The following is a 27,028-nucleotide window of genomic DNA, read 5'->3' as shown; positions in this document are numbered from 1 at the left end:
GAACTAAGCTTGCCTAGATTTGAGTCGAACTCGACCTTGTTCACAAACCTTAACGACCCAATAATATCATATATTTAAACTCTTATATAGGTCTAAAGCTGCAAATAAAATTTTTACGTTCATATACACATAAAATGATAAAAACATATACATAAGTAAGTTTTTAGTAATCGTAAATGTTTAGGGCTCGATTGGATGGTGTTTTCGTTGAGTGTATTCCATAATGCACCCGAATGAGGGTTGATGGGACTGATTGAGCTGGATTTGGTTTCTCTATTTTCACTTGTATTAGATCATCCCCCTTCTTTACGTATGCAGGGTGGCAGAGGTGTTAAATTATTGATACCCCTTGAGCTTACCATAGTTTATCTAGCCTAATACACCTATTTTTTGACCAAAACACTCCTCATCATCCCCCTCCCCCAACGGCTCTCTCTCTCTCTCTCTCCCTCCTAACAGAGAAGAAGAAGAAGAAGAAGAAGCAGATCACCACCACCACCGAAACAAAAACACACACACACAAAATATGTATGTATATGTAGAGAGATGTACATGTTCTTAAGAGTGGGTTCAGAGACGATCGGAAAGAGAGACGAAGAGACTGGGAAGAAAGTCTGGGAGCAATTTTGAAGATTTATTGATCGGAGAGACTGTACAGATCAGTGGGCGTGGCCACTTCTTCTTCTTCTTCTTCTACTACTTCTACGGTTCTCTCTTCTCTCCCTCCGTGATAAGAAGAAGGAAAAAAAGAAAAATGATTTGGTGCATGTGTGACCATGTGTAAATTAAAATGCCTAATCAATTTAAAACACAACTACAATTAAATCATAAATATAAATGTGTATTACAAGTTTCCCAACTTTAAAAAAAAAATATCAAGATTTATATTTTACAAAATTGTTAATTTATTTAATTTATTGGTAAAGGAAATTATTATAGCTTAAAATTGTCGAAAAGTAATTAAAAATATTAAGTTTTTCAATTATATAATTAATATTATGTATAATAAAGTTTGAGATTGCACAAGGACAAAATAGTCATTTGATAATCTTTTACATTATACACCCAATCTTACCCACCCACCCCCCCCACCAAATCATCTCCTTTTTAATCCCCCTGTATAAATGTCACTTCAATGTGGATCATCTCTTCTTAACTAATACCTCCTACTATCTTATTTCCTTCCATAACTAATACACCAAAAATTCATATCGCATCCAATTGAGCCCTTAGGAGCATTTGTACAAATTTTAAAATTTTCACTACATAACTATATAAAACTCCCATGACATACATATACTCCAAGTTCGTGAGCCTAATCAAGCCTAATACTGCTACATTCATGTTCGGCTCATTTATGAAATCAGCTTAAAATTAAGGCTCAGTTCGGTTCATTCAATAGACGAATAGAACTCGAACAAGCCTTTACCAAATCGAGCCCCAAACAATTTACAAACGGCTCAGTTCATTTACAGTCTTAAGTTGTATTAACCTTCCCTAAGGTTTCTAAAAATTAGAGAAACCAAGCTAAAGCAATTGATTGTCTCATTTCCTCCAGAGCAAGCCGGAGTTCGAGTCCCACGAAGGGCGGATTTGGAGTTCAGGGCTATGGATAGCCTTTGAATTTTCTGTTGACTAATATACTAATACCCTGTTAAGTCATGTATAAAGTGTGAAAAAAAAAAAAAGTTTCTAAAAATTACAGATACTTGCCCTCCTCAAGTTTGATGAATGACAGAAATGTCCATTCTGCTTTAGTTGTCGGCATCAGAATTTCCTTTCCGTTACTTTGACCGTTAATGAAACATACTGATGGCATCAATAAACAATGTTAGGTTCTGTTCCAGAACACTTTCTTAAAAAATTAAGTACTTATTTCACATTTTCAAACTCAAAAATAATATAAATAAATAAATAAATAAATTTTTTTTTGCATCGTATTAAAGATCTTAATGAGATCTATCAAATAAGATCCATATTAATAGAAAAATTATTTGCGTAAACACATAATTTTTGAGTTTAAAATTGCCTTCTTAAAAATAAGTACTTATTTTTCTTTCGGGAACGGGGCCTCAGAGGCTCTCGAGTTTGCGTTTATTTTTTTTTGAGACAGCAATATTCTCTTTATAAAAACAAAAAAAAATTAATACTACAAGAATATCCACACTCTATTCTCTAGTCATTTCACCATCTTTTAGGGGCTCGTCTCAGTTCACTAGCACAGTTTAGTCATTCCTTTATACTCACTTCCCATCTCCCCGTCCCTTATTTTTTCATATCAATAGACGATGAGGAAATGAACTTGATGATATACAATTTTTTTCCTCTAAAAATCATATGTATTATAGTAAATTGAGAGAGAGAAAATCATAAAACTAATTGATGATTTGCACCTATATGCCAACACAAACATATGATATACCCAATCTTCCATTGGTGAATCAAGTTACACACCAACAAATTTTTTTTTTGTAATAAAAAATTGCACAAAAAAAAATCACAAGTCGTGTGACAGTTAATCTATTTTGAGAGAGAGAGAGAGAGAGAGAGAGAGAGAGAGAGAGAGAGAGCCCTCTTGTTATTTTAGGTGGGAAGAAGTTGGAGATTTAGATCGCTGCGGTTTGTGTGGTGCTTGGTGGCTCTGCTATGTGAATCTTTTGTTTTTGTTTTGTTTTGTTTTTCTTTCCTGAAAACTGCCATGGACAACCTAGAATTGGAATATTACACAGTTGAAGGATGGGAGTGGGTTTTACGGATTCAATAATTTCTTTCCTCTTTTTAAGAAGGCAATTTCAAGCTAAAAAATTATGGGCTTATTGAAATCTAAAAATATGCAATATGGATTTTGTTTGAAACATCTCATCGAGATCTTTTATACGATGCAAAAAATATTTTTCATTTACTTTATTTTTAAGTTTGAAAATGTGAAATAAGCTGCTTATTTTTTAAGAAGGTTCCTGGAACGGAGCCTAAGTATGTTTTAGGATGAGTGGGGATTCTTGCCATTCTTGAAAACCTTAGGGGAGTTTTGTGTAATTTATCCGGAAAGAGGAAGGTACAAGAGAAGAGCAAATGTTCATGGGATGGGAGCTTCTAAGTGCACGCACCTTTCTTACCAATACCACTTCCACCAAGTTTCTCAAAAAAAAAAAAAAATGAAACGGAATTTTTTTTATTAATCTTTGAAAACAAATTACAAAGATTAAAAGTACTCTAAGTAGCATCAAGCCGGAGAAGAGAAAATCCACGAGAGGAAACAACGAACTCCACCAAATTTTACGATTGCCTCCGTTCACTTACCTTTGAGTATCTCCAATCCATTATTCAAAATTCTTCATTTTGAAGAATCAAAATATAAGAAGTGAATTTGAAGAGTTTTACTATTCACTCAAGTTTCTGTCACAATTCTCCTTTTTCAAATAACACATGCACTCAAACCGAATCATCTCTCATTTTTCCTTCAAAATTTTGAACACTACTTTTTTAACATTAACCAAATATATTCACCATTGGTCTTACTTTAAAGATAGTATATTTTTGCAACAGAAGAACAACCTTACAGTCCGGCCATTAAATGGATTCGACTGCGCAACCCAAATCTCTGGGGAGCTAGCACGACCACATTAGTTACGATCCTCCACTTACATTAGGGTACTCATCTGTGGAAAATTAAACCCCAGATTTTAAAGAGTATTCCTAAAATCTGGACATTCGTTCCAACCATGGGTGTGTTACTTTATTGTTACCTTTTTTGCAATGGTAATAATTTTGGAACTATTGAAGCACAATGTTTAAAGTACGTACGTTGTTCATTTTCTATCGTGTAAGCATGTAAAGACTTTAACAACAGTTTTCATAATTTTTCTTCAACAATGTAGGATCATAATTGATGCTTCATTTTGAAGAAAGAAAGTGAAAGAATAGTTGGAGAGTACACATTTTTATTTTTTTATTTTGAAGATTTGGAGAATGATTTTAAGGGTAGGTTGGAGATCTTCTTTACCCTTTTGCCCTGTCATCCATTTTACAGCCCACCACTCCTCCTGTCCTCACTCATCATCACTATTTGTCCTTCCATCTTCTTTTTCTTCTCTGTTCCTTTTTCAGCTTTTTCCCCTTCTATATTATTTCCTCCCTCACTCTTAATTCTCATTTCGTATACTCCCTCCATCCTATAATCATAGTTCTTTTTTTAATAAAAAAGTATTGTCATTTATCGAACATTAAAATGAAAATAAATTAAATCATGGTCCCTATTAGGGCCATTATTTAATTGTATGATACACAAATTTTACCCTTAACATATATGGTACATATGCATCTTTATATATTTATATGTGTGTGTATAAGTGGAGGCTCAATTTGTGGAATTTTGTGTAGGGGAAAATAGAGTTTTCAAAAAGGGAAAGAAAAGGAGGGATGGTTTAACCCAAAGGAAAGGGATCTTGTACCGTCCAAGAATATGGACTAGACGGTCTAGTTTGCCTCTTTTTGGTTTCTTCTCGGGTCTACTGTGATGATTCAAATCATTCATATGGTAGAACTAGTCAAAAATATCAACCATGTCAAAAATCACATTATTTTGATACCGGTTGACATAATTTTGAAATATTTATACATTTATGCTTGATTTACGGTCTAGGCTGCAAGTAAAAGTTTCATGGAGAGGAGGCTTCAATTATATGGAGACGAACGATTGTTGAGAGGACCGTTTACTATATAATCAACTAAAAGTGAGGCTTGGACTGTTTAATAGACAATTGAACTTGAATGAACTCTTACCGAGCCCCAAGTCTGTAATAGTTTTGTAAATGACTCGGTTCATTTTACAGCCTTAGCTTTGATGTTAGCAAAGGTACCTCAAATTAACTCAACACCACTGAAGCCTTTTTGGTTATTAGTAGGACTAGTTAGGAGTACAAATCAAGCACACCAAATAGAACAAGTACATACTAAAATGCAATCCGCAATGGGCTAGCTCTTTCCTCAATATCTTTCTCCTTTTCTCAATGTTTAAATGTTTTGTGGTGTTGAGTCACCATGTCACCATTTACTTGTAAATATGGATGGCGAGCACTCTGTGGTTCTCTCTAATTTTTTTTTTGAAAGGCGATTTTTTTTTATTAATCTCTGAAAAAGATACAAAGATTAATAGGAACAAGAAGTGATGATATCATATCTCTAACCCAAGACTAATAAGAGTTGGAGTATAACGCTAAGGGTAATCCTATGTTCATCCGAAACCCAAACCTAAGTTTGGCAAGAAGCCGAACAAGGGAAAACAATTGGCACAAAGCCCACACCAGATAATGAAAAGCTGAGCACAAACACCCAAGGGGCCTAAAAGCCTAAATAAATGAGACAAGCCCAACAATAGAAGCCCAAAATAAAAACCCTAGCTCCGACCAGCCACCGCAGCTCGTATCCCCGACCACCAACCCAACACCCAAACAGCCACAGCAACGCGCCAGAGACCAGCTGCGCCAAAGCCAAGAGCCGCGTGACACCACAAACGCCGTTAAGCAAACACCGGAGATCGAAGACCCAACAGAAAACCCGGTGGGCGACACGCAAACAACGCCATCCCCGTGTATTGGCAAACAGGAGCATATATGTGTCACTATTCTCAATGTGGATTGTTTTGCAGCCCATATGTTTTGACAGTTTTTGTGCAGTACTAATCTGTCACCTTTAACAGCTTGGGGTTTGGTTTTGGTACGTATTCCTTGGAAGTTAGGTTGGTTATTACTCTTTATTGCCTTGCCTACCCACGGGGCCCCGGGGGATGTTGACGCTGGGATTTGGTTTGGCTACGTACATTTCAATGCGTTTTGAACTGCCGATTGCATGCGTGAACTTCTTGAACCTTCTATATGCAAGCTGTCATTGGATAGATAAGTTTTTAGAGTAGTACTCCAGATGTGGAGCAGGTGTAGCCCAGTTCTTAATCAAATGGCCGGGTGGGTGCTGAGAGCCATAGGCGACTAGTCTACTTGGTCTCAAATAGCTAGGTGCTGCTGTTTTCCTCCCCCTGGGTTGGAACTTGGAAACAGGGATGAGCTATTACGAAGTGCCCAACAATTCTTTTTTTTTTTTTTTGAGGATTTTTTTTTGTTGAACGGGAATTTGTTTTAAGGACGGCAACGTATTTTGGAATAAAAAAATAATTTCTTTTTTTTCATACAATCTACTACCATTTCCGGTAGTAGTTAGCCACTCGGGTCCTCTCACGTGAACCCGGGGGGCCTGTTATGCATCTGAACCGTCCAAAATACAGATGGATGACCGAGATAGTGTACAACACCTGTTGTGCATCATTCTACACAGCAGGCCCCGCTTTCCTCGTAATTACTAACGTATTTGGTACTCTTTTATAGTACTCCAAATAAATTGGTGGGCTTTTTCCTTGGCAGAAATTAATTGTGAATCACGTGTCTTGTTGCCAAATTGTCTAGGTAGGTTGACGAATCTGCCTTCTCTGTAGTCTGAGGGGGCATTTTTGCCAACCTAAAAATAATGTTTTTATTCAAAAAAAAATCGTGTTATTTAATTTTGTGACAATTTTTTATATGTATTATCGGTTACTCTCAACGAGAGGAATCGAAAAAGTAAAAATTATGACTTTTAAACAATTATTTTTGGATGCATTCAAGAAAAATCAAAGAAGTCAGAGTCATTATTTTTTACCTTTTCAATTTCTCTCATCGAGACGAACCAATAATACATAAAAGTTTGGTATAAAATTAACAAACGCAAAACAAAAAAAAATTGAATAAGGACAAAATAGAAAAGCCGTAGTCTATATAACTTTAAGGTTAGCGGAAACAGGGCTTGAGTTTGAACTACAGAAAACATTTCCAGTAATTTCAACCATTTAATAATATTTTCAACGGTTGAGATTTATTAATAAAAGGCTCTTCTCAGAGAGAATCTTAATAAATTTAAAACATTAATTGTCGAGATCGACGATTGACATTAAACTGCATGAGGAGGCTCTCTCCGGTCCAAGTGTTGAAAAGCCAGGTCCATAATTGATATCGAATTGAAGGTCTATTAATATCCTGATGCTTAAGGAAGGATTAGCCCATGAAGCGTTACTAATATATTGGAGTAGTATTTTGCTAAACTTAAATGTTTTCGTTATTCGATAGAATCTAAACTTAACCCCAAGGGCTTGTCACCGTGGTTAATCGACATGCTTTGGCGGGGTTATCATTATAATGTCGCAGGATCTATTCCGCTCGATAGCGATTTGTCTCTGAAGCCACCTCACCTCACACAGACGCGTAAAAAAGACTGTGAAAGTGGCTGGAGAGATAAGTGCAGTTTTTCAGAACCCTCTTCATCAAAAAAGAAAAAGGGAAAATTAAAACTCTAAACTTATCTGTTTGGTACTGGTCCCCCAATCAACACGACAATTTCAACCCGTAATAATTCCGTTAACAGAATAGATAGAAAGGCCTATTTTCTTTCTATAAGGGGATGGCATCAGATTCGTACAAAACTCTTATCTTTTGTTACAAAAAATCTCCTCTCTCTCTCTCTCTCTCTCTCATTAGGCGATAATTATTTAATACTCCCGAAGTATATGAATAGTATATTCCCTCCTCTTACATAAAATGTGGGGCTCATACAAGAGACACATGTGAGACCCACATGTTATGTGAGAGAAGAGAGTAGACTGTTCATATACTCCGAGAGTATTGAATAATTACTAACAAGGAAGAAATTTTTTCCTTTGGGCTGACATGGGCATTGGATGGGCTTAATTATGTTCCACGAACTGGAGACTGGAGTCTTTTTAGTTCTTACCATCACGTCTTCTCACTCTCCGCTCTATCCCACACTTTTGCGACTCGTTTGGCAGAGATAAAAGATTTTGAGCGGATAAGAAAGAAGGGAATATCATATGGATATGGTACACGAGAGATTAGTTAATAAGAAGGTGTGATTAGCTTATACGAAATGTGAGTGGTAGTATTATTTTTTGGTCAAAGTAATAGGATCAAGATTTTACTAGAACGCAAAGACATCAAACAGGGTCATCAATCACCTTGGAGGGAAGACAGAAGCCACAACGGAGGGTTATATTCCCACGTACAAGAACGATACCCTCTCATAACTTGATCTGGATTTGAGTGGTAGTAGATATGCGTGGATAAGAGTAATCTGAGAAATCACTTAGTTGCGCTAATTAAATTAATGTTGCGTAAATATAACAAAAAAAGGTTGAGGGGTGCGAAAATGCTATGCTAACAATCCTCGGATATGGGGGATGTTGGATTGCTATATCTTGGTCCATGCTATTTATTATCTGGTGATATTTGGCCACTAATAATTAACAAGACATTAGGGCCTACCCAATCATTTTAAGATTTTACAAATAAAATTTAAAAGCAGGAGCCCTTTATGGATTTGTTCAGAAAAAATATATATTTGCATTCTTGTAAACTTATATAAATTTGAAACTTATTTCAATATTTTTTACTTTTTGTTTAACTTTTCATCGTAATTTCTGGAGTTAATCAAAAAAGTATAAAAATATAGACTGATATTGAAAAAATTTAAATAAAACAACATTTTTGACAAATAAGATAGCAAAAGATAAGAAAATAGGCCATTCTATTATGTTAAAAGGAATTAGTTTCGTACAAAACTCTTATGTTTTGTTACAAAAAATCTCATTATTCTCTCTCTGTCTCACTCATTACATCATTACTATCTTTTTTCATCTTAAAACGAGATCCGTAAGACAACCTAACAATGGAGGTTCGGCAACGAATACAAACCGCGGACGAAATCGGATTATATTTATTTTCTCAAGTTCGAAAATTTCGTTAGCATCATTTTAGGCCAAAATTAAAGTTCGTACTCAACCTCCACTTCCACTCTTGACAGGTGATGAGGTCATTAAAACTTGATGGTGGGATTCGACTCGCAGAATTTATTGAGGTATGCATAAATTGACATGAACACCTGAATTATCAAATTAATCAAAATGAAGGCAATTTAGGTATTCGTTTCATTTGTTTTCTTTTCATGTATCATTTGTTTTCTTTTCATGTATTGTCGATTCGTTTCCTGTCCTATCTACATCTTTAGGGCTCGTTTGGATGCCGGTAATAGAAGGGGTATTCCTTAATCCCCCTTCGTTTGTAAGACCGGAGAAGAGGGCTATGGGGGGTTTTAATTTCGGCTGGGGGTCAGGGATGAAGCCAGGGAGGGGCCAGGACATCCCCTGCAAGAAGAAAAAGAAACACTACTATTATATGTAAAAAAAAATTCCTATGAAAGTATATAGGCTCGCCCATGTGTAGAATTTTAAAAAAATAATAATTGTAATCTTTGAACTACAAGGATACCAACATTAATTACTAAAGGCTAAGGGCTAAAATATAACAAAAAATAAAACCATAGTGTTAATATTATGAATATTCAAGTAATAAACTTTCACCTTTCGTTAGATGGGTTAGTGTTTTACAGTTTTATTTCTTTTTGTCCTAAAATCTCAATGGCACACCAAATTCCCCTTCTCTCTCTTTTGGTACAAACATCCCCAATTGTTAAGACTTCAAAGACAATTTCGAGAAAATAGAGACAGATGAGAAGATATTTTGGAAATCATAAGTAATTTTGGTGAAATATAAGTTGTAGATATGTCTTTCCCCAATTATTGTTCTAGACCTCTCTTAATTCTTTATTTTTTGATTGGTTAGTAACATGAAAGCCCATATACCGAATTTGTCCAGTTGCGATGAATGAAAAAAAAAGATGAACAATAAAAAAAACAAGACACATACATCAAGGCCCCGTTTGATAACAGTGATAGATGGATGAGATTCGTAAGGAGATAGGATTAGGATTGTGATTGGTAATGAGAAGGGATTGATAATGAGTATGTTTGTTTGTGATGAGAATATTAATATCACGTTTGTTTGAGATGAGATTAGATGATGAGATTGGATTGATAGAAGAAATTGGTAATGAGAATGGGTTGGGATGAGACTACGAATACCAAGTCCCACGGGGTATTGCTAATACCCCCTAAAGGCCGGACTGGACATCCCAACGGCCTAATAGTCCGGACCTTTTTTTGTTACCAAACAGAGTATTAATAGTCTCATGGGATTACTACTCCAATCCCAACCCCCAAACCCGTTATCAAACGGGGCCCAAGATCGATCCCATTAGTTAAACTGATTTATGTATTTATGTTATTTTGAGTTTTAATGTATTTACGTGATTATGCATGTGTAATTATTTTTTTCTCGCATGCATGGTCATCCCTACGTGGTGAAATTCCTGGCTCCGTCCCTGGCTAGGGTTTGAGGTACCCATAATTTATCCCCCTCAATCCCCCTCCAAATGTGACGATTTTACCCCTCCTTATCCCCCTTCCTCCACCCCTAACCACCCATCACACACATGTACACCCAGATCGGGAAAAATAGAAAAGAGAGAGAGAGAGAGAGATAGGGGGGGTGGGCATACTGTGACGACAGCGAGGAGCCGGCGACGATCAGGAGCTTTGATCGTGAATTGGGTTTCTTCTTCTTCTTCTTCTTCTTTGTCTTTTGCCGTTCTCTCTCTCTCTTTCTCACACACACACACACTTTTACGGCAAGAACATGAAAAATACAAAGAACTAAGAAAATTTTTTGTGTGCTCATGTGTGCCATACAACCTTATCAATCCACACTTAAATATTTTAATAAAATTCGGTTTTTAAAAAACATACAAATTCCGTTTAATTAAATATTTTAATAAAATATAACATTAACTTAGTAAACCACTTTAAAAAACGGAACCTTAATATTTTAATTATTTTATATAGTTATTATATTAGTTAACTAATTTATAATTAATTATTTGTGAATAAAAAATTAATTAAAGTTGAATTTCGTAATTATATATTTAATCTAATGAATAATCTAACTTAACACTGCATAAGGGCAAAATAGTTAATTGGCAGCTTTTTACATCATACACCCTTCCTTATACCCCAAATTTATCCCATATCCAAACCAAGTACAGTACTATTTAGTTCTCTTTCTCTAATACCTCATCCAAACTAATTACTATTTAATCATCTTCCATAAAAATCACATCATTGTGGGCTATCCTTTTTAAATAATACCCCCTACTATCTTATCCCCTTTCATAACTAATACCCTCAATTTTTTTTCCGCATCCAAACGGGCTCTTAGTGCCATCTAAAAGGAAGAGAGGAGACAAAAAAAAAAAACCTAACAAGTGGTTCATTAGTTTGTTTTATGCTAGCGGATCGAACTTTGTGCAAGATAATTTTTTCCATTGGCAATCACACGTTAGTATCATTAGCTTGTGGCTGCAATTCAGATAGTCATTTTTCTTTTAGGCGTAAAATGTTTTTTGGTAAAATGTTTTACCTATTTTTTGATGTTTGGTTGTGTAAAAAATAAAAAATATATTTTTTATTAATTGGATGAAAATGACTTACCCTTAAATCTTCCGTAAATTATTTTTCTACAATTCTTACTGCTCAGTTTTCTCGATCGTTAGTCCTGATCCACATTTAATTCCAATATTGTTAGATCTCTTCACCGTTGAAGCCACCTATCTCTCTCTACACTATTTTGTCGATTTTTGAAAATATTTTCCAAGTGTCAACCAAATACCAAAAAATAAAAGTTTGAAGTTCGTTTTCTGAAAAAACATGCATTTTACATTGTAAAACATTTTACATCGAAACAAACGGAGCCTTGGAGTACCAATGAGTATGAGTTCCTTTCCTTCTTGGTATCTTTCTACAGAAAGTATACCCCACCCTTCTGTTTCGCCGCTCTCAATCTCACAGTTCAAAATTAAGTATTTTAGATGGTTCGGATTTTAAAATAACTCTTTCAAGGAAGAGATGGATTGCGGTAGGGGAGCGGTGAAACAGAGCAGTGGGGGTAGCGTTACTCTTTCCAGAAAGAATTCTTTTAAAATCCGGACCATTGCTTGTCAAGACAGACGGTGAGATTGAGTGTTACGGTGGAAAGACCGGTGAAGCAGAGTGGTGGGGTAACACCGCTCATCTTTGTAGTACCATCTAAAACGAGAAAAAAAAGTAATCCTAAAGTGTTCTCAATTTCCTTGTATGTAAGGATCGATCAGCTCGGTCATTGTATTGTATTGTATGGGAGTCAAATAATTATTTTCTTCTTCTATATATCCAATTGAACGGTCTAAACAATTTTTTTTTTTTTAATTTTTGCTGTTAAAACGGTCTAATAACTTAGTCTTTCGAATTTCATCTTGTCAAAATATTGGTGCGCCGACCAGTATAAAAAAGTCAGAAAAATGAAAGGTATTTCATATATTATATAGTACTTTTGTTTAACAATGAGGAAAAAAAAAACTTTATTGAAGAGTCAACGGTCAAAATAAATTTTACAATTGGATAATTGGCTGCACATAAAATAACAAAATTGTTTTGACTGATTTAAGTTTAATTAACCAACATGCTCATGTCATTTACAGTATAGTTATTATTATTTTTTTTTATCCTCATTTACAGTATAGTCATTGAAGAGATAATTAGATATGGTACCTAGAAAAGGAAGGAAAATGAAACCCTAGCCGCTGTGAAGCACTTTTTATTTTGAGATAAGGGAGAGAGAGAGTTTTTAGAGAGAGAAAGATCTATAAATTTTGTCTTATCAACGACTTCTTTTGTTGCGGATAAAAAAAAAAAAAATTAAGACTTCTTTTGTTTTTCTGTTTTTGTCAAAATGATGATAAAAGCTTTGATAAAAAACGCAAATGCAAAAGATAATCCTCAAAAGGTAGTATTCGTCCTTAATCGAAGGACCAGAAAGCCACAAAGGAGGGTATAGCCTTCCCAGTATAGATACCTATACCACTCCTACCTCTCATAGCCAAAGAATGGACCAACACAATCGTAGTCCTACTCCTACGTACACACAATAAAAACTCACATTGATAGAAAAATCTAACACCCAAAGCAGCGACGCTGCCAAGCCAATTGATCTGATTCATCATTGGACTGCAACCACCGCCACCTTTCTTTGTTAGAGAACCATAACCTCCACCACAGTCAAAACCTGAATCGGCACCTCAATGATGAAAGGGAAGCCGAGAGAAGAGAAAAGAAGAAAAATCACTACGAAACTCTCAGATCTGAGATTGAGAGAGAAAAGCCTCACTAAAGAGGAGGTATATTGAAAGCGATAGAAGCCACAACTAAGGACGAAGGAAAACACTCATCGATCCCGTCGCCACATAAGGGTTGTGAAAATCCTAAGGGGAGGGAGGGGAAGGAAGAAAGGCGGCTAGGGTTTCTTCTTAGAGAGATGCTCTGGGTTAGAGAGAGAGAGATAGTCTTTTTCACCAAAATTGGGGTTTCGGATTGAGATACTCAACTTCTTTTGTTAAATTTGCAAAACTTGAAGGTATTCGATATTGGTAGAGTATACCTTGCAACATATTTTTAGGTACTATCAGAATTAATATAGATAGGGTATTACGCCACATAAATATTTTTAGGGTGTTATCAAAATTTCAATTTGATTTGTCGGAAACTATATAGATAGATAGATCCAAATCATATTAGACATTTATCTTTGAGCAATCGTTTTCTAATTTTCAAAAAACATCTTAAAAAAAGATAATGATGAATTGGAAGCGATCGGTCACTTCTAAGAGCAAGTCCAGTGGTTTGGCCCAAAAAAAAAAATGTAGAACCACGCTCATTTACACACACTTACAAGTGTTTGTAAGTGTGTGTACAGCCCACACACTCGTGAGCGATTGTTTGAATTGATGTGGTTCTAGCATTACTCTAGCAATTGTTTGAATTGATGTGGTTCTAGCATTACTCTTGACCAAAACAGCTTCAGCCATTGCCAGGTTTTTCCCATGAATAGTGACTTTTTGCCAAAAATAAATAAATGGCAATGTTGGTGCAACGGTGGAATACCCTTGTTTGCACTTCTTTTCAATAATTTCCATTGTATTCCATTTTCAACTAATTTCCAGTAATTTGTTTTTTAGGCACTGTCATCTTTTTACTTCAGTACTTTAACTTGTATATTTAATTCGAATAAGTTAACAGGTAACGTTATTTCTAGGAATTATGCCCTCTGTATTACATTTATCCCATTAACAGATAATTTTATTTTTGATATATGTGTTCTCTGTTCCATCAATAGATGGACTAATAACGTCACTTGTTAATGGTACAGAAATGGCTGGGCTACTTTTGGTGCAGTGGCGGAGGGAGATAGAGATAAGGGTGGGCAATCGACCTTACTGACTGCTAAATTTTCATAGAAATAGGTATAATTTTTACTAATTTGACCCCACTTTAAAATTTATTTTTGTCCCAATCCATATAAGGGTTTTGTACTTGAGGAAAAAAAGAGTCAAAATAGAATCTCTACCCACAAAATTTTCAAACGTAGCGCTAGTTTGTTCGTTCCTCAAAACAAATCAAGGGTTTTGTTTATGAATTAGACATAGTTTAAATTTTTTACCCCACTTATCGAAAATCTTGGCTCCGCCACTGTTTTGGCGGTTGGATTTGGTGATGTGGCAGAAATAGCTAGGCCATTTTTGCAGTCATTTTTTGGGTGAAAATAGCTAGATAAATGCGTAGAGCCATTTATGGCTGGAGAATACCATTTGGGCACCCTTCTTTGCATTTTCGCCATTTTTCGCCAATGGTCAGAGGCATTTTAGAACCACTGGATTTTCCTCTAACTGCTCAAATAAGTGGGACCAGATCCTCTCAATTTGCTTCGGACTAGTTAGTCTAGTTTGGTCTATTTAGTGTATGTGCATCCGAGCCGTCCAATAATGTTTTGGACGGCTCAGATTTAAAGAGGTGTTTTTTTAAATCTGAACTATTCAAAATACTTTTGAATGGCTTGAATGTACTAAATGAACCAAACTGGTCCGAAGCCAAATCGACTGGATCCTTCCCCAAATAAGTAGCTACGTACCATGCATGGTTAACTTAAGTGCCAGAAACCACCTTAATAAACTTTTTACGAGGCACTTGTCGCTCCCTTCAAAAGACAAACAAACTATCTAATACGGCATGCAGTTCTTAAAAATTCAGTATGGCATCGAAACACGCGGCACCTTGTTTCTTTATAACAACATCCGATAAAATTGGAATGATACAGAGGTGTTCGGACCAGCTCACATGTACCTCGACTAATTCTGAGGATTTACCGCCCACTTGTAGGGTCACATTAAGAGTCAAAGTAAAGTTCTGTGTGGATTAGCTTCAAAAGAATTGATAGCACCTGAAAAGTTTCGAACCCGAGATATCAGAGGAGACCCCTAAATCCCAGGCTTGGACAACCATGGGTCAACCTTGAGATTCATGCAACACCTTTTTTAAGTGCCATTAGCTAAATTGATCTATTAGCATTCATACTAGTACGTACTGAGGCACTTTTTTTTTTTCTTCCCTTAAATAGTAAGAAATTTATTACAGTAATAATGATCGAAAATGTTATGTACAACCCGCCCACTGTGAGCACTGCCAACATGGCAATAACATAGAGAAACGCGCCGGAAAGACAAAGCATACACCATGTCGGAGATGCAAATACAAAGCCTAGATAAAAAGTTGCAGCAGTGATTTTTTGCTAAGCATGCAGTACTGAATTCATTAGCGAAGAGCTAGCATTTTCACAAAATCCAACCGATAACCAAGTGACGAACACCCCAAGTATAGACGGTTGCGTGCAACTAGTAGTAGAAGCACTTTTAACTAACCAAAGTCATTTGTTGTACGTAGTTATAAATCTTACAAATTTTCTTAATTTACATTACAACAATAATACCTGCTCGAAACCTCAATAAACAAAATTCTGATCCCAAGATCTCTCTATCCCACTCTTTGTTTTTTTATTTTTTATTTTTTATTTTGTCCTTAGTAGATGGAGTTCCTCATGTACGAGGATAGAGGATCTCAGAAGTCAATTAATTAACGTACAAGTTATTTCACCATATATATAAGATAGAAGAAGCAATTGAGACATAAACAATTCCCCCAAAAATAAAGGAGAGGGAAAAAAGAGAGGACCTACAATCATATGCTTAACAAATTCGTATCGAATAGTCTTGTAAACTTGCGAAAACAAGCAACAGAATGAAGGATAGGGCCATTCTCATGCAATCGTAGCTAGAATAGGGCAAACTGGTCAAGGTTTGCCATATCATCTCACTTGTGAATCTGGATTGCGTGGTTCTTGTTCCCATACACAGCACTCGGAGGTTTTCCGGTCACGCCGCGGAATCCGAATCCGAACACTTTCTTCGATCGTATATTAGCTACCGACGCGGACGAAGAACGAGGAAGATACGAAGAAGAGGCTCCATTGGATCCGCCGCCGATGTCCATAACCCTGACTTCATTCGGTCCGACAATGCGAATGCCTTGAGTGGTGCTTTGGCAATGCCTTAGCTCTCCATAGTCTCCCTTTTCCGGCATTTGCTCTATCAAAAGGTTGTCATCCCACACCAGACCCGACGACCCTTCCCTCCTAAATGTGTTCGAAGACCTCTGCAGAGAGGCCATGGAGAGCGTCGATGATCTAAGTTTCACACTCTTTTTTGTTAGCGTTACAAATGCAATATGTTTCTGCTTCCTCGAAAGATTTGCTATGAAAAGTATAACTTGTGTTATTGTGAAGTTAGAAAATTGCTTGTTGGATTTGGACTTAAATAGTGAGGGAGGGGGAGAGATTAGCACCTGGATGAGATAATTACAAGAGCGACTGGACCACATTTGCTTATGACTTTGGACCTAGTCATGATTAATGACCATGTCCTGAATAATTTTTTTATAGGCATAATATTGCACAATTTATGACTTCAGACATATTTAACAAACATATATACTTTTAAACATATATAATTTTTTTAAACTATATATAAAAAAATTATATAGTTTAATTTATGCTTCCGTAAACGTAACTCATGTCTTTAGACCGAGTCCACAACTGTTTCTGCTATTAGGGGTGGGAGCCAGACACATAATGCAGGTGGGGATCAGAAACACGAGCGCGAGCGCAAAAACATCTTTCGAAAATATTTTGAAGTTTTAATCGAGAGCGGAAATTGCGGGAGTGAAGAGTTCTTGTAGCGGACTTGTTTATTTTGGGTCTTAAAATTCATGCGCACGATCTCTAATAAATTTTCTCTATTTATATCTTTTTACTCATGCTTATTTTCAAAAATTCATTGAAAACTCAAACTGAACAGAAGAATAAAGATAGGATGATGGGAGTATGACTCTGATAATAAATTAATCAACTCAAGGCTGATTCTTTTAATTATAAAGCTGGACTGACCGCCGCCATGATAAAGTATATTGTGTAGTCCTAATTGTCCCTTGCTTGTCACAATATATTTCAGTACTTCTGACTTCTGAGCAAGCGTAACGCCCCAACAGTCCAAAGATGTAGGAATTATAGTAAATAAAAATGAGAAGAATCAAAGAAAATGTATATACGGCTAGGGCCGGTCCAAGAATTTGTAGTGTTCAAAGTCTAATAAAAAAAGGTGTTCCCTTAAAGAATTACTAATACTTAACAATTTCTACAGCAACAATCACAATACGAGAAAGTCAAACAAATATAAAGTTCAACAAATCCTCTCAAGCATAGAAAGGAGCATGCCCTTAAAATGCTAATACCAAGTGAGAATTATGTTTCAAAACTAAAACTTTACGAATTATGGTTTGCAAACATTTTGAAATGGTGAATTTAGTGATCTAGAGCGATATCAGGGTCTTTCTTTAGAAACTAGAGCGAGTGGAACTTTAGCCCTCTCACACATGCAGAATGTGAGGATATCACTAGTTAGAATTGGTATGTAATCTGCTGGAATTTTTGGTGTATTTGTTAAAACCTTGTGGTGACCTTGTTCCACATTGGCTAGTTACAAAATATTTTTCTACCTTAAATGACAATGCACCTTAGTGGGCTTGTGAATGTGGCTAGACACAAGAAGAGGTCTAGTGTGTTCGGGAAAATGGGCTAAGGCTGAAAGCAATTTGAAAAAATTGATTGGGAACTAGTTAATTGGGTGTGCGTGCCACGTTTTGCCAAATAAAAGAATCCACTATCCATGTTTTTTATTTAGGTTTCTTAAAAATAATTGAGTGCCCCAAAATCAAATAAATTAGGCTCGATAAGTCTTCAAGCAAAATAAATATAGTTACCTTATATATTGTTTTGTATGAAAATTTTTTGTGTACATTTTTGTCGCCGCTAAGTTAAAATCCTGCAACAGCTGCTGAGAGGTCATGTGGGAGCAACTACCGCCACCAATTTTTCTTTTTGAGAATGACTTAAAACTTGTAATTACTCTTGTTTAACTCACAATAAAAAGACCTTGGCTTTCTCCTCCCGCCCCTATTCAATATAAAGACAATGGCCATAGTACTAGTTCTAAACCACTTCTTTCTATAGTTTAGTTATTTGTTTTGTTTTGTTTTGTTTTTCTCTCATCTTTTCAGATCAATTACTTGTCGTCTAATTTGTGAGATATATGTCTTCATTTTTGTAAGAGTAGTTAGTTTCGTTTTTGGATGAATATTTTGTCTTTAGATTCTTTCCACCGATATTTCTTCACGATGATATTCGTGTCAACAGTGCTCTAACTCTACATGATGTCTTTAGCGGGGCACCTCGATCGTAGTGATTTGTCAGATCTGTAGTTTTGGGAGTTCATTGGTGCGCTGATCATTGGTCGGAGTCCATCTGATTGTTTTGGTTTGTTATCTTGTCTATTTTGAGACTGCTAGTTCTAGATATGAACTTTCGGCAAAATGTGCTTCAAGTGTGATGCTTGGGTTGAGATGAAAAACATCGTCTGCTTTGTGTTTTTCTCGTTTTGCATTAGTTAGATGACAAGTTAGATCGACTTTGTCCAAAATATTTATAATGAGCTCTATTATGTACCTGTTGACAAAAATAAACCCCCCGATCGTAGTGCACCCATCTAACTTCGTTTTCCCTACTCAAAATGTAAAATTAACATAGTGTTGGAAAATTGGTTTAAAACATATACTGGGTTTGCTCAAAAACTAGTATTTTGGAGTGAATCAAAATTGACTCTATCGATCTCCATATAATAATCGGTTGAAGAAAGTCAATAAAGATTACTTTTATGGACGTTAATGCCCAGAGATATTGCCTAGAGTTTATTGTTTTGATATAGATTAGTTATTGCCTAGGGTTGTGTCTATTGTTAACACTTGTTTGAATGTACAACAATTGGGTCACCGTTCGTTACTATTCGGAATAGTCACAAATATGCGTGTGTTTCTATCATTTGTCTTTTTTAGTGGATTAGAGAGTAGTTTCTTTAATTGATTTCCATAGTCATTTGAGTCTTGACTCTACAATACTTGAGTTAGTTCGTTAGGCACATCAATTGTAGTGCTACTTTGGTCCAAGGGCGGGGTTGTGCATGGGATGGGGGTGGCTGTGACCCCGGCTTAATTTTTTTTTGACAAGTCTACTAATCTAGGGGAAAGCGGTTGCTACTTGGGTGTATGAAATCTCACATGGTGCAAGGTGTACATGATGCCTCTCGATTGTTACTCCATTTACCCTATGCGAAGTGGAATAACACTTCTGATTAAAAAAAAAAGGTGGAATAATACTCTCATAGTCACTTTAAAAAAATTCTTTTTAAGACAACAAAAACACACCACATTTTGTGATTTTAATAGTCATGACTTTTTTTTAATACTTAATTAAATTCTGAGCTCTAATTTTAATATACTTAACAAATATTTAATGCTAACCTTGATCATTTTTTCAGGTTTCATCTATTTATGATTTCGCCGATTATAATTCCATCATTTTAGTTTCACAATAACACAGAAAGTATACGTATTTTCTAAACTATAGTGAGATCCAAATAGGCCATCAACATATATATATATATATATATATATATATATATATATATATATATATATATATATATATATATATATATATATATATTTGTTGAGTGAATAATAATAGAGTGGCTGTGCACATAAATTTCAATAACATCGCCTCAGCAACTATCATGCTTCATGTTCAGAAAAACATCAAAAGCACATAATCCTCAATTGATTGATCAATAGCATCTGTCACAAACACAGTAAGTTTGTACTTAGTACACTAGACTCTGCCTAGTCGGAGTTACAGAGGATCCTAACTCCTCCTCCTCTTCTTCTTCTTCTTCCTCTTCCTCCTCCTCCTCTTCTTCTTCTTCTTCCTCTTCTTCGTCGTCTTCTTCTACAATCCTGTAAATCCAACATGTCTCACAGAATCAAAGGCAAAGCCGAAGCCAATTCATCATCTAAATACCTACCAAGGGATCATATCCGTGTAGTACATGTGCGAAACTGTCATTTTTTGAGAAAAAGAACTCAAAAAACAAGAAAAATCCACCTCATTTGGTGTTAGTACTTCACCTTAATCTTCATTGGACTGATTATCTAAATTATACGCAGGGCACACACAGAAAAGAGAGAACAAACAAGAAAGGATAAAAGGAGAGAAGCAGACCGTTGGTATGGGAGGCGATTGCCAGGAACCCCATCTACACTACGTTTGTCTTCAAACCATTCTAACACTTTTTTGCGAGGCAGCTTTGTCACGCTCACAATGCTATCAACCATGGTATTCTGCATCAATAGAATTGCACGAAAATGTGAGGAACCTTACTTCCAGTAAAGATGGAAAGTTTTCCATTGACAACGAACAATTTTTAATGATTAGAAATCAGCAAGAAACTCAAAATCCAGGTTTACTTCAAAAACGATAAGAAAATAAAGAATTTGGACGTTGCTAGCAAGGAGAGGAAAACATGGAGAAGTTCATAAACATAATATACCCAATTCAAAGACATCTTCGCGTGGTCATTTCAAACAGTCAATGAAAACCATGAAAAAAAATTTAAATCAACTAAAACAAAAGCGCAGTAGGGAGGAGGAGATAATTGCCTTGGACTTGATGATATATTGATATGGCTCTTAGAAAGCCAAGAAATTGGGGCAACACTTGATGAGTACGGAGCTAGGTGTTTTTGTAGTTTGGTTGATAGGTAGGTTAGGTCAGAGGTTATTCTTCCTAGGTGGCATATCACATAGTTCTGGATCCCGAAATGATCCGTTCTACAACGATCATATAACACATGATGTTATCTACCAACGCACAAACTGCAATACCAATGCTTAAGAAGTATCACTCACAGTGGGGCGCTTTGTTCGAGCATAAACTCTTTCTAGGGTACGAACTTGCACTTTCTTTAATCTTTTACGACCAGACCAACTGCTTTGCATAACATGAACTGGAACTTCCACCTTGGATTTAGGTTGTTTGACCTCTGCTGCTGCATCAGAAGAAACTTTTTCCAGGGGTTCACTTTTGGGCTCCAAGATTGGTGAGATGGGTTTATCAGGTAATGTGGCACTCATTAGTAAAAGTTTTGGAGGAGGATCGCGAAGTAATTTGAGAACAACAGCTCGATCTAGACATACATCAGCAGCAAGATTTTTGATCTGCAAGACATTAAAAAAAAAAAAAAAAACAACAGTGAGAAAATACCACTAAACAACTGATTTTGGAGGCCTGCGTGCAAGGGAAAATTTCTTACGGTGAATCATTAAGTCAAAATCAAACAGAAATATTTGCAAACGTTTCACTGTTTCACAAATGCAATGAAAGACAAAAAGAAGATAAACTGTAAATAAACGGTAATGCCTATCCATATGTACAAGAATACAAGTAGTTAATATCAGTAAAACTTGTTTGAGGTTTGATACATCCCTCTTCCATAGAAGGCACAAGTGCAAAATTGGAATTAACGCTAATGCAAAAAGAAGAAGAAGAAGACAGCAATGTCAAATAAGCCGTCTTATTGAAACATAAAACAGCTATGTGACTATAAGAACCTGAAAAAGATCATGGCCAAAACTGAATAGACTAGGCGTACAAATTGGTCAAATGGGTTCTGAAGTGGGGGAAACAATTAATGAACTGGCTAAAATAATACTACTACAAGGTTGAAATATTGCAACTTGAGGAGGCTTACACCAGTTTTACGGCGGCCATTTTTCAAAGCATATGCCAATCTTCGAAGTTGCCAATTTTTAAGCTTCCCCAGATCTTCTTCAATATCATCGTCGTCGTCATCATCTTCAGATTCGCTAATGACTCCATCATCCTCGTGTGAATCAAATGAACCTAATTGCTTGTCCTCCTCCAATGCCTCTGCTAACTCACGTTCAAGGTTTGCAAGGTCTTCCTCTCCCATCTCAACATCATCATCATCATCATCATCAAGAGATTGATCATCATTTTCAAGATCTTCTTCTAGCTGGCTAAAGAGTGCCTCGAGTGCGTCTTCACCTGAATCTTCCTCCTCAGCAACATCATTGCGAGGCAACCTTTTCTGCACATAACAAATGGTGCAATCAAAATTATTTGACACTAGTATGAAATAGCTGGAAATCTTTTCCTCCCTATATTCTTTAACTGTGATCCATTTACCTCAGGCAAATCATCATAGAAAGAGGAAGTAAATGCACATCAGTGTTTGGAGATTGTCCTTTTACTTCAAATATCCAACACCATACCAAGATAACCCGACATAATACTTAACTATTTCCAATAAAGTCATACCTCTGTTACCAAAAATGCCAAGACAATAGGGATTTAGCTATCCAAAGGGAATCCAAAATCTTTTCCTACTTATCCTCAACACATTCCTAAACAATCGAAACGTCATAAACTTAAACAGGGTAGATAGTGGAGCTTTCACACTTGGCCCTCAGCTATCACCTCAAGCTGGATTCAAACCACCCAACCAATTTAAAACGTGTGTGCTCTTGATCCCATTGTTAATAATATCCCTTATAATAGATAAGCGTTCTGTGGGGTCCAAAAACGTGTGAGAAAATTGGTCACAAATCATACTGCTCCTAGAAATATGTTTGTATGAACGATCAAAAAACAAAATCCATGGTGTTGAAGTACTAATGCAAACCTATTAATCAATAAAGGCCAACCACAATTTAGGGTATGTGGCATTCTTCAACCCCGTTCCTCCTACAGAAACGGCTTGCATTCCAGCCCCAGGTATTTATACTCATACCACATGCTGCCAAAAAACCAAACTGACTTCTTTCAAAAGTTAAACGAAAAAGTTCAGGAATGACTTTTATTCCAGTTAAACTCCAATAGAAACAGAACTGAAGCTGAAGTGCTGCCCTGTCCCAACTAGTCAAACAAGAATCCTGAAGCATATAATATAACCATTATTTGCCATATGGAATAGATGCAAATGGTCCTTAAAAAGTTATTGCACAAATTGACCTTTGATTATAAAGCTAAAATAATGATCTGCCTTATCTGATCTTGGTGCTTGTGACTTCTATTTAAGAGGATCGTAGTTGGGCTCCACTAATTGTTGATCCTGAATCCCAATTCTCTGTTTCCACCAAACATTGTCCATAGAAATCCACCTACTAGTTTGGCTTAGCATTTGCAACGAACATCACGAATTTAACACTAGATACAGCTATTACATTGGTGATGCATCAAACAATTCTTCTATTCCCACTCCTAATAAAAGTCAATTTGTTTTAAGCTTCCATTTTTGAAAAAAAGAGGATTTAATGTTCTATTCAAATGTACCTTATACCTAATATATTTATCCTATTTAAGTGATTTCTTGGTCCTTGAAGGCTTTATTGAGGCAGTATATCTGTAACAAATCTCCTGCTATTCGAAATCCATGGCATCATGGCTCGTTCTAATTTTTAAGTTTGTTAGTGTGCAAAATTCCTGTGATTCTTGGTGTGTTTCTTGCATTGAAGATGGGATTGCTTGCGGCAATATAGGATTCTTGGGTGTTCCTTGTGTTTGTATAGCCCACAGCAGGGTTGAGGAGACTTCGATTGTTATTTTTGGGAAATTTCTTGATAGAATAAAGTAGGTTTCTTAGTTGGAACTTGTGTTTCTAGTCGTATGTAACGACTTCCATTAGTGCTTTCTTTCACTTTGATCATCATTGAACCAATCTTTAGGTGATTCGCTGCCTCTTATCTTTCACTGGCTCTATAACTGAACTCGTTTTCCGTCTGCTATGGAACTTATGTTTCTATTGTAGAATGTGTTAATAGAGCACTAGGCCTGTGTCTAAACCAAAGAAATGGGTTTTCCAAACTTAAGGTTTTTTGTTTCTATCCTGTATGTTTAGATTGGTTGTATACACTTTTGCCATTGTCTTGGCATGAGATTCATTTTCACCTCCACGGTCAAAAAACAGAATATGATAAAGCCACCTAAGTTAAACGATAGTTACAACAACTGAATGACAACGTAATAATAATTCCCATGAACAAGCACAGAACATGATCAAATACCAAATTGCACACAAATTGGTTCCACCTAACGCAATGGCAGATGAGTACACGCACTTGGGAACTAAAAGGTCCTTTCTTCACTACACTTCATAGCTCAAAGCCTAACAACCAAATTAGTTGCTTAGAAACCGTAGGAAAACCCGAAGCCAACATACATATAACCCAATTATGTCTTCCTCTCAACTTTCTCAACAAACAATAGCATGCCAAAAATAGGATAATCGCGGAGTAATCTCTTTTTGTTTTTCTCATAAACAGTAGGAAAATCAGAAGAGAACACACAATAACAGCCCTAAAAAGTTCCCCAACTATATCTCTCTCAATTTTCTCCAACACCAAACAAAGGTTAGTTGTCTTATAAACCAAATTAAGGCGCAATTTTCTTGATATCTCAAAGTATCCTGTGTCCCTAAGGTCAGCTTAAACGCATCTCAGCTAACCTTAGGACCAATATCACCGACCACTAAGGGGCAACCATATTAAACCCGTAGCAAAACTCCGCATGGACGCGGCCCTAAAAGAGTTAGATAGCAGTTTCGCACCGAATTCTCGTGAAAACAATGGTCGTACTTGTACCTTCTTTTTCTTCGACGATTTTATGGATGAGCTGGGGGTGTTACGGCGGCGAGCCGGGCGAGCGAAGGCGACCACGGGATGGGGGGAGGGGTGGCGTTGCAGGATTAGATTGGCTCTGAGGTGGGGGAACAAGGGGCGTTGGGTTTGGGGAACTTGTAAGTATCGGAGAGTGATTGAAGAGTGAGAAGACGACGCGGCAGCCATGCCTTATACTCTCTCTCTCTCTCTCTCTCTTTCTAAACCGCCATATCCACGAGTGTCTGTAGTTCTGTAAGTAGTGAGACAGAAATGGAGGGGGAGCTGGGAACGATAGGGACTGCGGCAGGCGGCAGCCTGCTGTCCAAAAGGGATCCCGGTTCGACGTAGAGAAAACTTAAGGCTCTGTTTGGAACCATGGAAAGGAAAGGAAAAGAAATAAAAATTAAGACAATTTCTCTTCTGTCGTTGGTTTAAAGAAAAGAGCGAAGAAAATAAGAATTTTAAGTGTAATGAATAGTAAATTTTTTCTCATATTTTTTTTCTCTTTTATTTTCCTTTCCTTTCCATGGGTTCCAGGTTCTGTTTGGAACTCAAGAAAAAAAAAAAGAAAATTAAAAAAATTTCTCTACCATTGTTTGGTTGGAAGAGAAACAGAGAAGAAACTAAATAAGAATATCAAATTTAGTGAATAGTAAATTTTTCCTTCAATTTTTCTTTCTTTTCTTTTACTTTCCTTAGGTTCTAAACGGAGCTTTGATTTTAGATTTATTATTGATTTATTGGGACTCATTTCGGATCCTACAAAGACTATTCAAACCTCTTATTATTCTTAAGTATTTTTTATGGCTTATTGCAAAAAGTAGTTCAATCCAATATCGACAAGGTTCTGTTTACAATTCGTAGGGTGTCCTAAAAATTCTGAAAAACTATTTGTCGGCGCCCTACGAATTCTAAAAAGCTCTTACTGATAGTGTCGGATTGAGTTTTTATTTATTTATTTAAGAAAACCATAAAAAACATCTTAAGAAATAACACTGGTTTGAATCTTTGTGGGAACCGAAATGAGCTCTACAAAAAATCAATAAATCATTAGGCTGACGGAAGGGATTTAGGAGATAAGTAAACTTAAAATGAGGGAGTTTGGCCATAGGCGAAATTCGTTAAAGGTCCGACAAAAAGAAATATACTTTGAAGGGTGTCCAGATAAATAACTTATAATAATACGAACATAATTTAGCCTTTAACCACTAACGCCCCGTCAAGGCACTAACGCTCTTTTTAGGCGTTATTGGTTAAAGGCTATGAACAGTCTTTGAATCTCATGTGAACTAACTTTCTAACTCCCCTTAACCCCATGTATACTGCTTGGCCAAAAAAATCAATAACAACATGATAGGCTTAGAATACCGTGAACAAGTAGTGCCTAGGCTAGGGGTTTTGGATTTTGAGGGAGGTTTTTGAAAGAAGAATAAATTTTTTACACCTCTAATGTAAACATTTGTTTCCTCCAAATCAATAACATCGTGCCACGTTGCAAAACAGTGGTCCCAATCAATAGAACATGGCGATGTGATGCAATATAATTGATTTAGAGGAAACACATGCTTACACTGACGGTGTAAAGAATTTATTCTCTCTTGAAAGTAATAAGTGAAAAGAGATAGATTGAAGATCGTGCGTAGAAATTTTGAGACCCTGGACGAACAAGGAGTGTTTAAGACCTTTTTCCAAGCCCAACTGAATTTTAATGTGGGCTTAAAAACCTTTTTGTTCCAGCCACCCACCCACTTGTTTGGGAAAATGACCGCTCATGACGTGTTTTTATAATTAATATTCGTTAAGGACATTTTTAATATTAACAAATATTCTCAGTATGTGCTTGATGGATATTAATTATCAAAACAGATCATTGACCGTCATTTTCCCCGCTTGTTTTCCACCTACTGGTCCAAGCCCTAGAAGTTTTGGCTGTTGGCCCAACCCAAACTGCACACCATCTCGGGACAATACAAAACGTCGACGTATTTATTATTC

The 27,028-nt window shown here is 36.2% G+C and overlaps 2 protein-coding genes across 4 annotated transcripts; both read right to left on the bottom strand.

Moving 5' to 3' along the window:
- Nucleotides 1–619: 619 nt before the first annotated feature.
- Nucleotides 620–25,443, bottom strand: LOC131318171 (protein OVEREXPRESSOR OF CATIONIC PEROXIDASE 3-like). Of its 3 annotated transcripts, none has more exons than XM_058347983.1 (5): nucleotides 25,016–25,437; nucleotides 22,105–22,464; nucleotides 21,263–21,571; nucleotides 20,577–20,695; nucleotides 620–710 (listed from the first exon to the last, which is right to left on the bottom strand). In XM_058347983.1, the coding sequence occupies exons 1-5, from the start codon at nucleotides 25,217–25,219 to the stop codon at nucleotides 635–637; spliced, it is 1,068 nt and encodes a 355-aa protein (XP_058203966.1). In that variant the 5' UTR covers nucleotides 25,220–25,437; the 3' UTR covers nucleotides 620–634. The 3 variants fall into 3 exon arrangements, with proteins under 3 accessions (XP_058203966.1, XP_058203964.1, XP_058203965.1); XM_058347981.1 differs by lacking the exon at nucleotides 620–710 and adding an exon at nucleotides 20,108–20,311 and having other exon boundaries at nucleotides 25,016–25,443; XM_058347982.1 differs by lacking the exon at nucleotides 620–710 and adding an exon at nucleotides 20,108–20,292 and having other exon boundaries at nucleotides 20,567–20,695.
- On the bottom strand, nucleotides 15,964–16,664 carry LOC131318175 (uncharacterized). The gene has a single exon (XM_058347987.1). It carries the CDS (start codon nucleotides 16,577–16,579, stop codon nucleotides 16,223–16,225), a length of 357 nt encoding a protein of 118 aa, XP_058203970.1. The 5' UTR covers nucleotides 16,580–16,664; the 3' UTR covers nucleotides 15,964–16,222.
- Nucleotides 25,444–27,028: the final 1,585 nt, after the last annotated feature.

Source organism: Rhododendron vialii, chromosome 2a, assembly GCF_030253575.1.
Source record: "Rhododendron vialii isolate Sample 1 chromosome 2a, ASM3025357v1".
NCBI classification, from domain to species: domain Eukaryota; kingdom Viridiplantae; phylum Streptophyta; class Magnoliopsida; order Ericales; family Ericaceae; genus Rhododendron; species Rhododendron vialii.
Note: the sequence above shows the minus strand (reverse complement) of the source record. Positions and strands in the feature narration are given on the sequence as shown.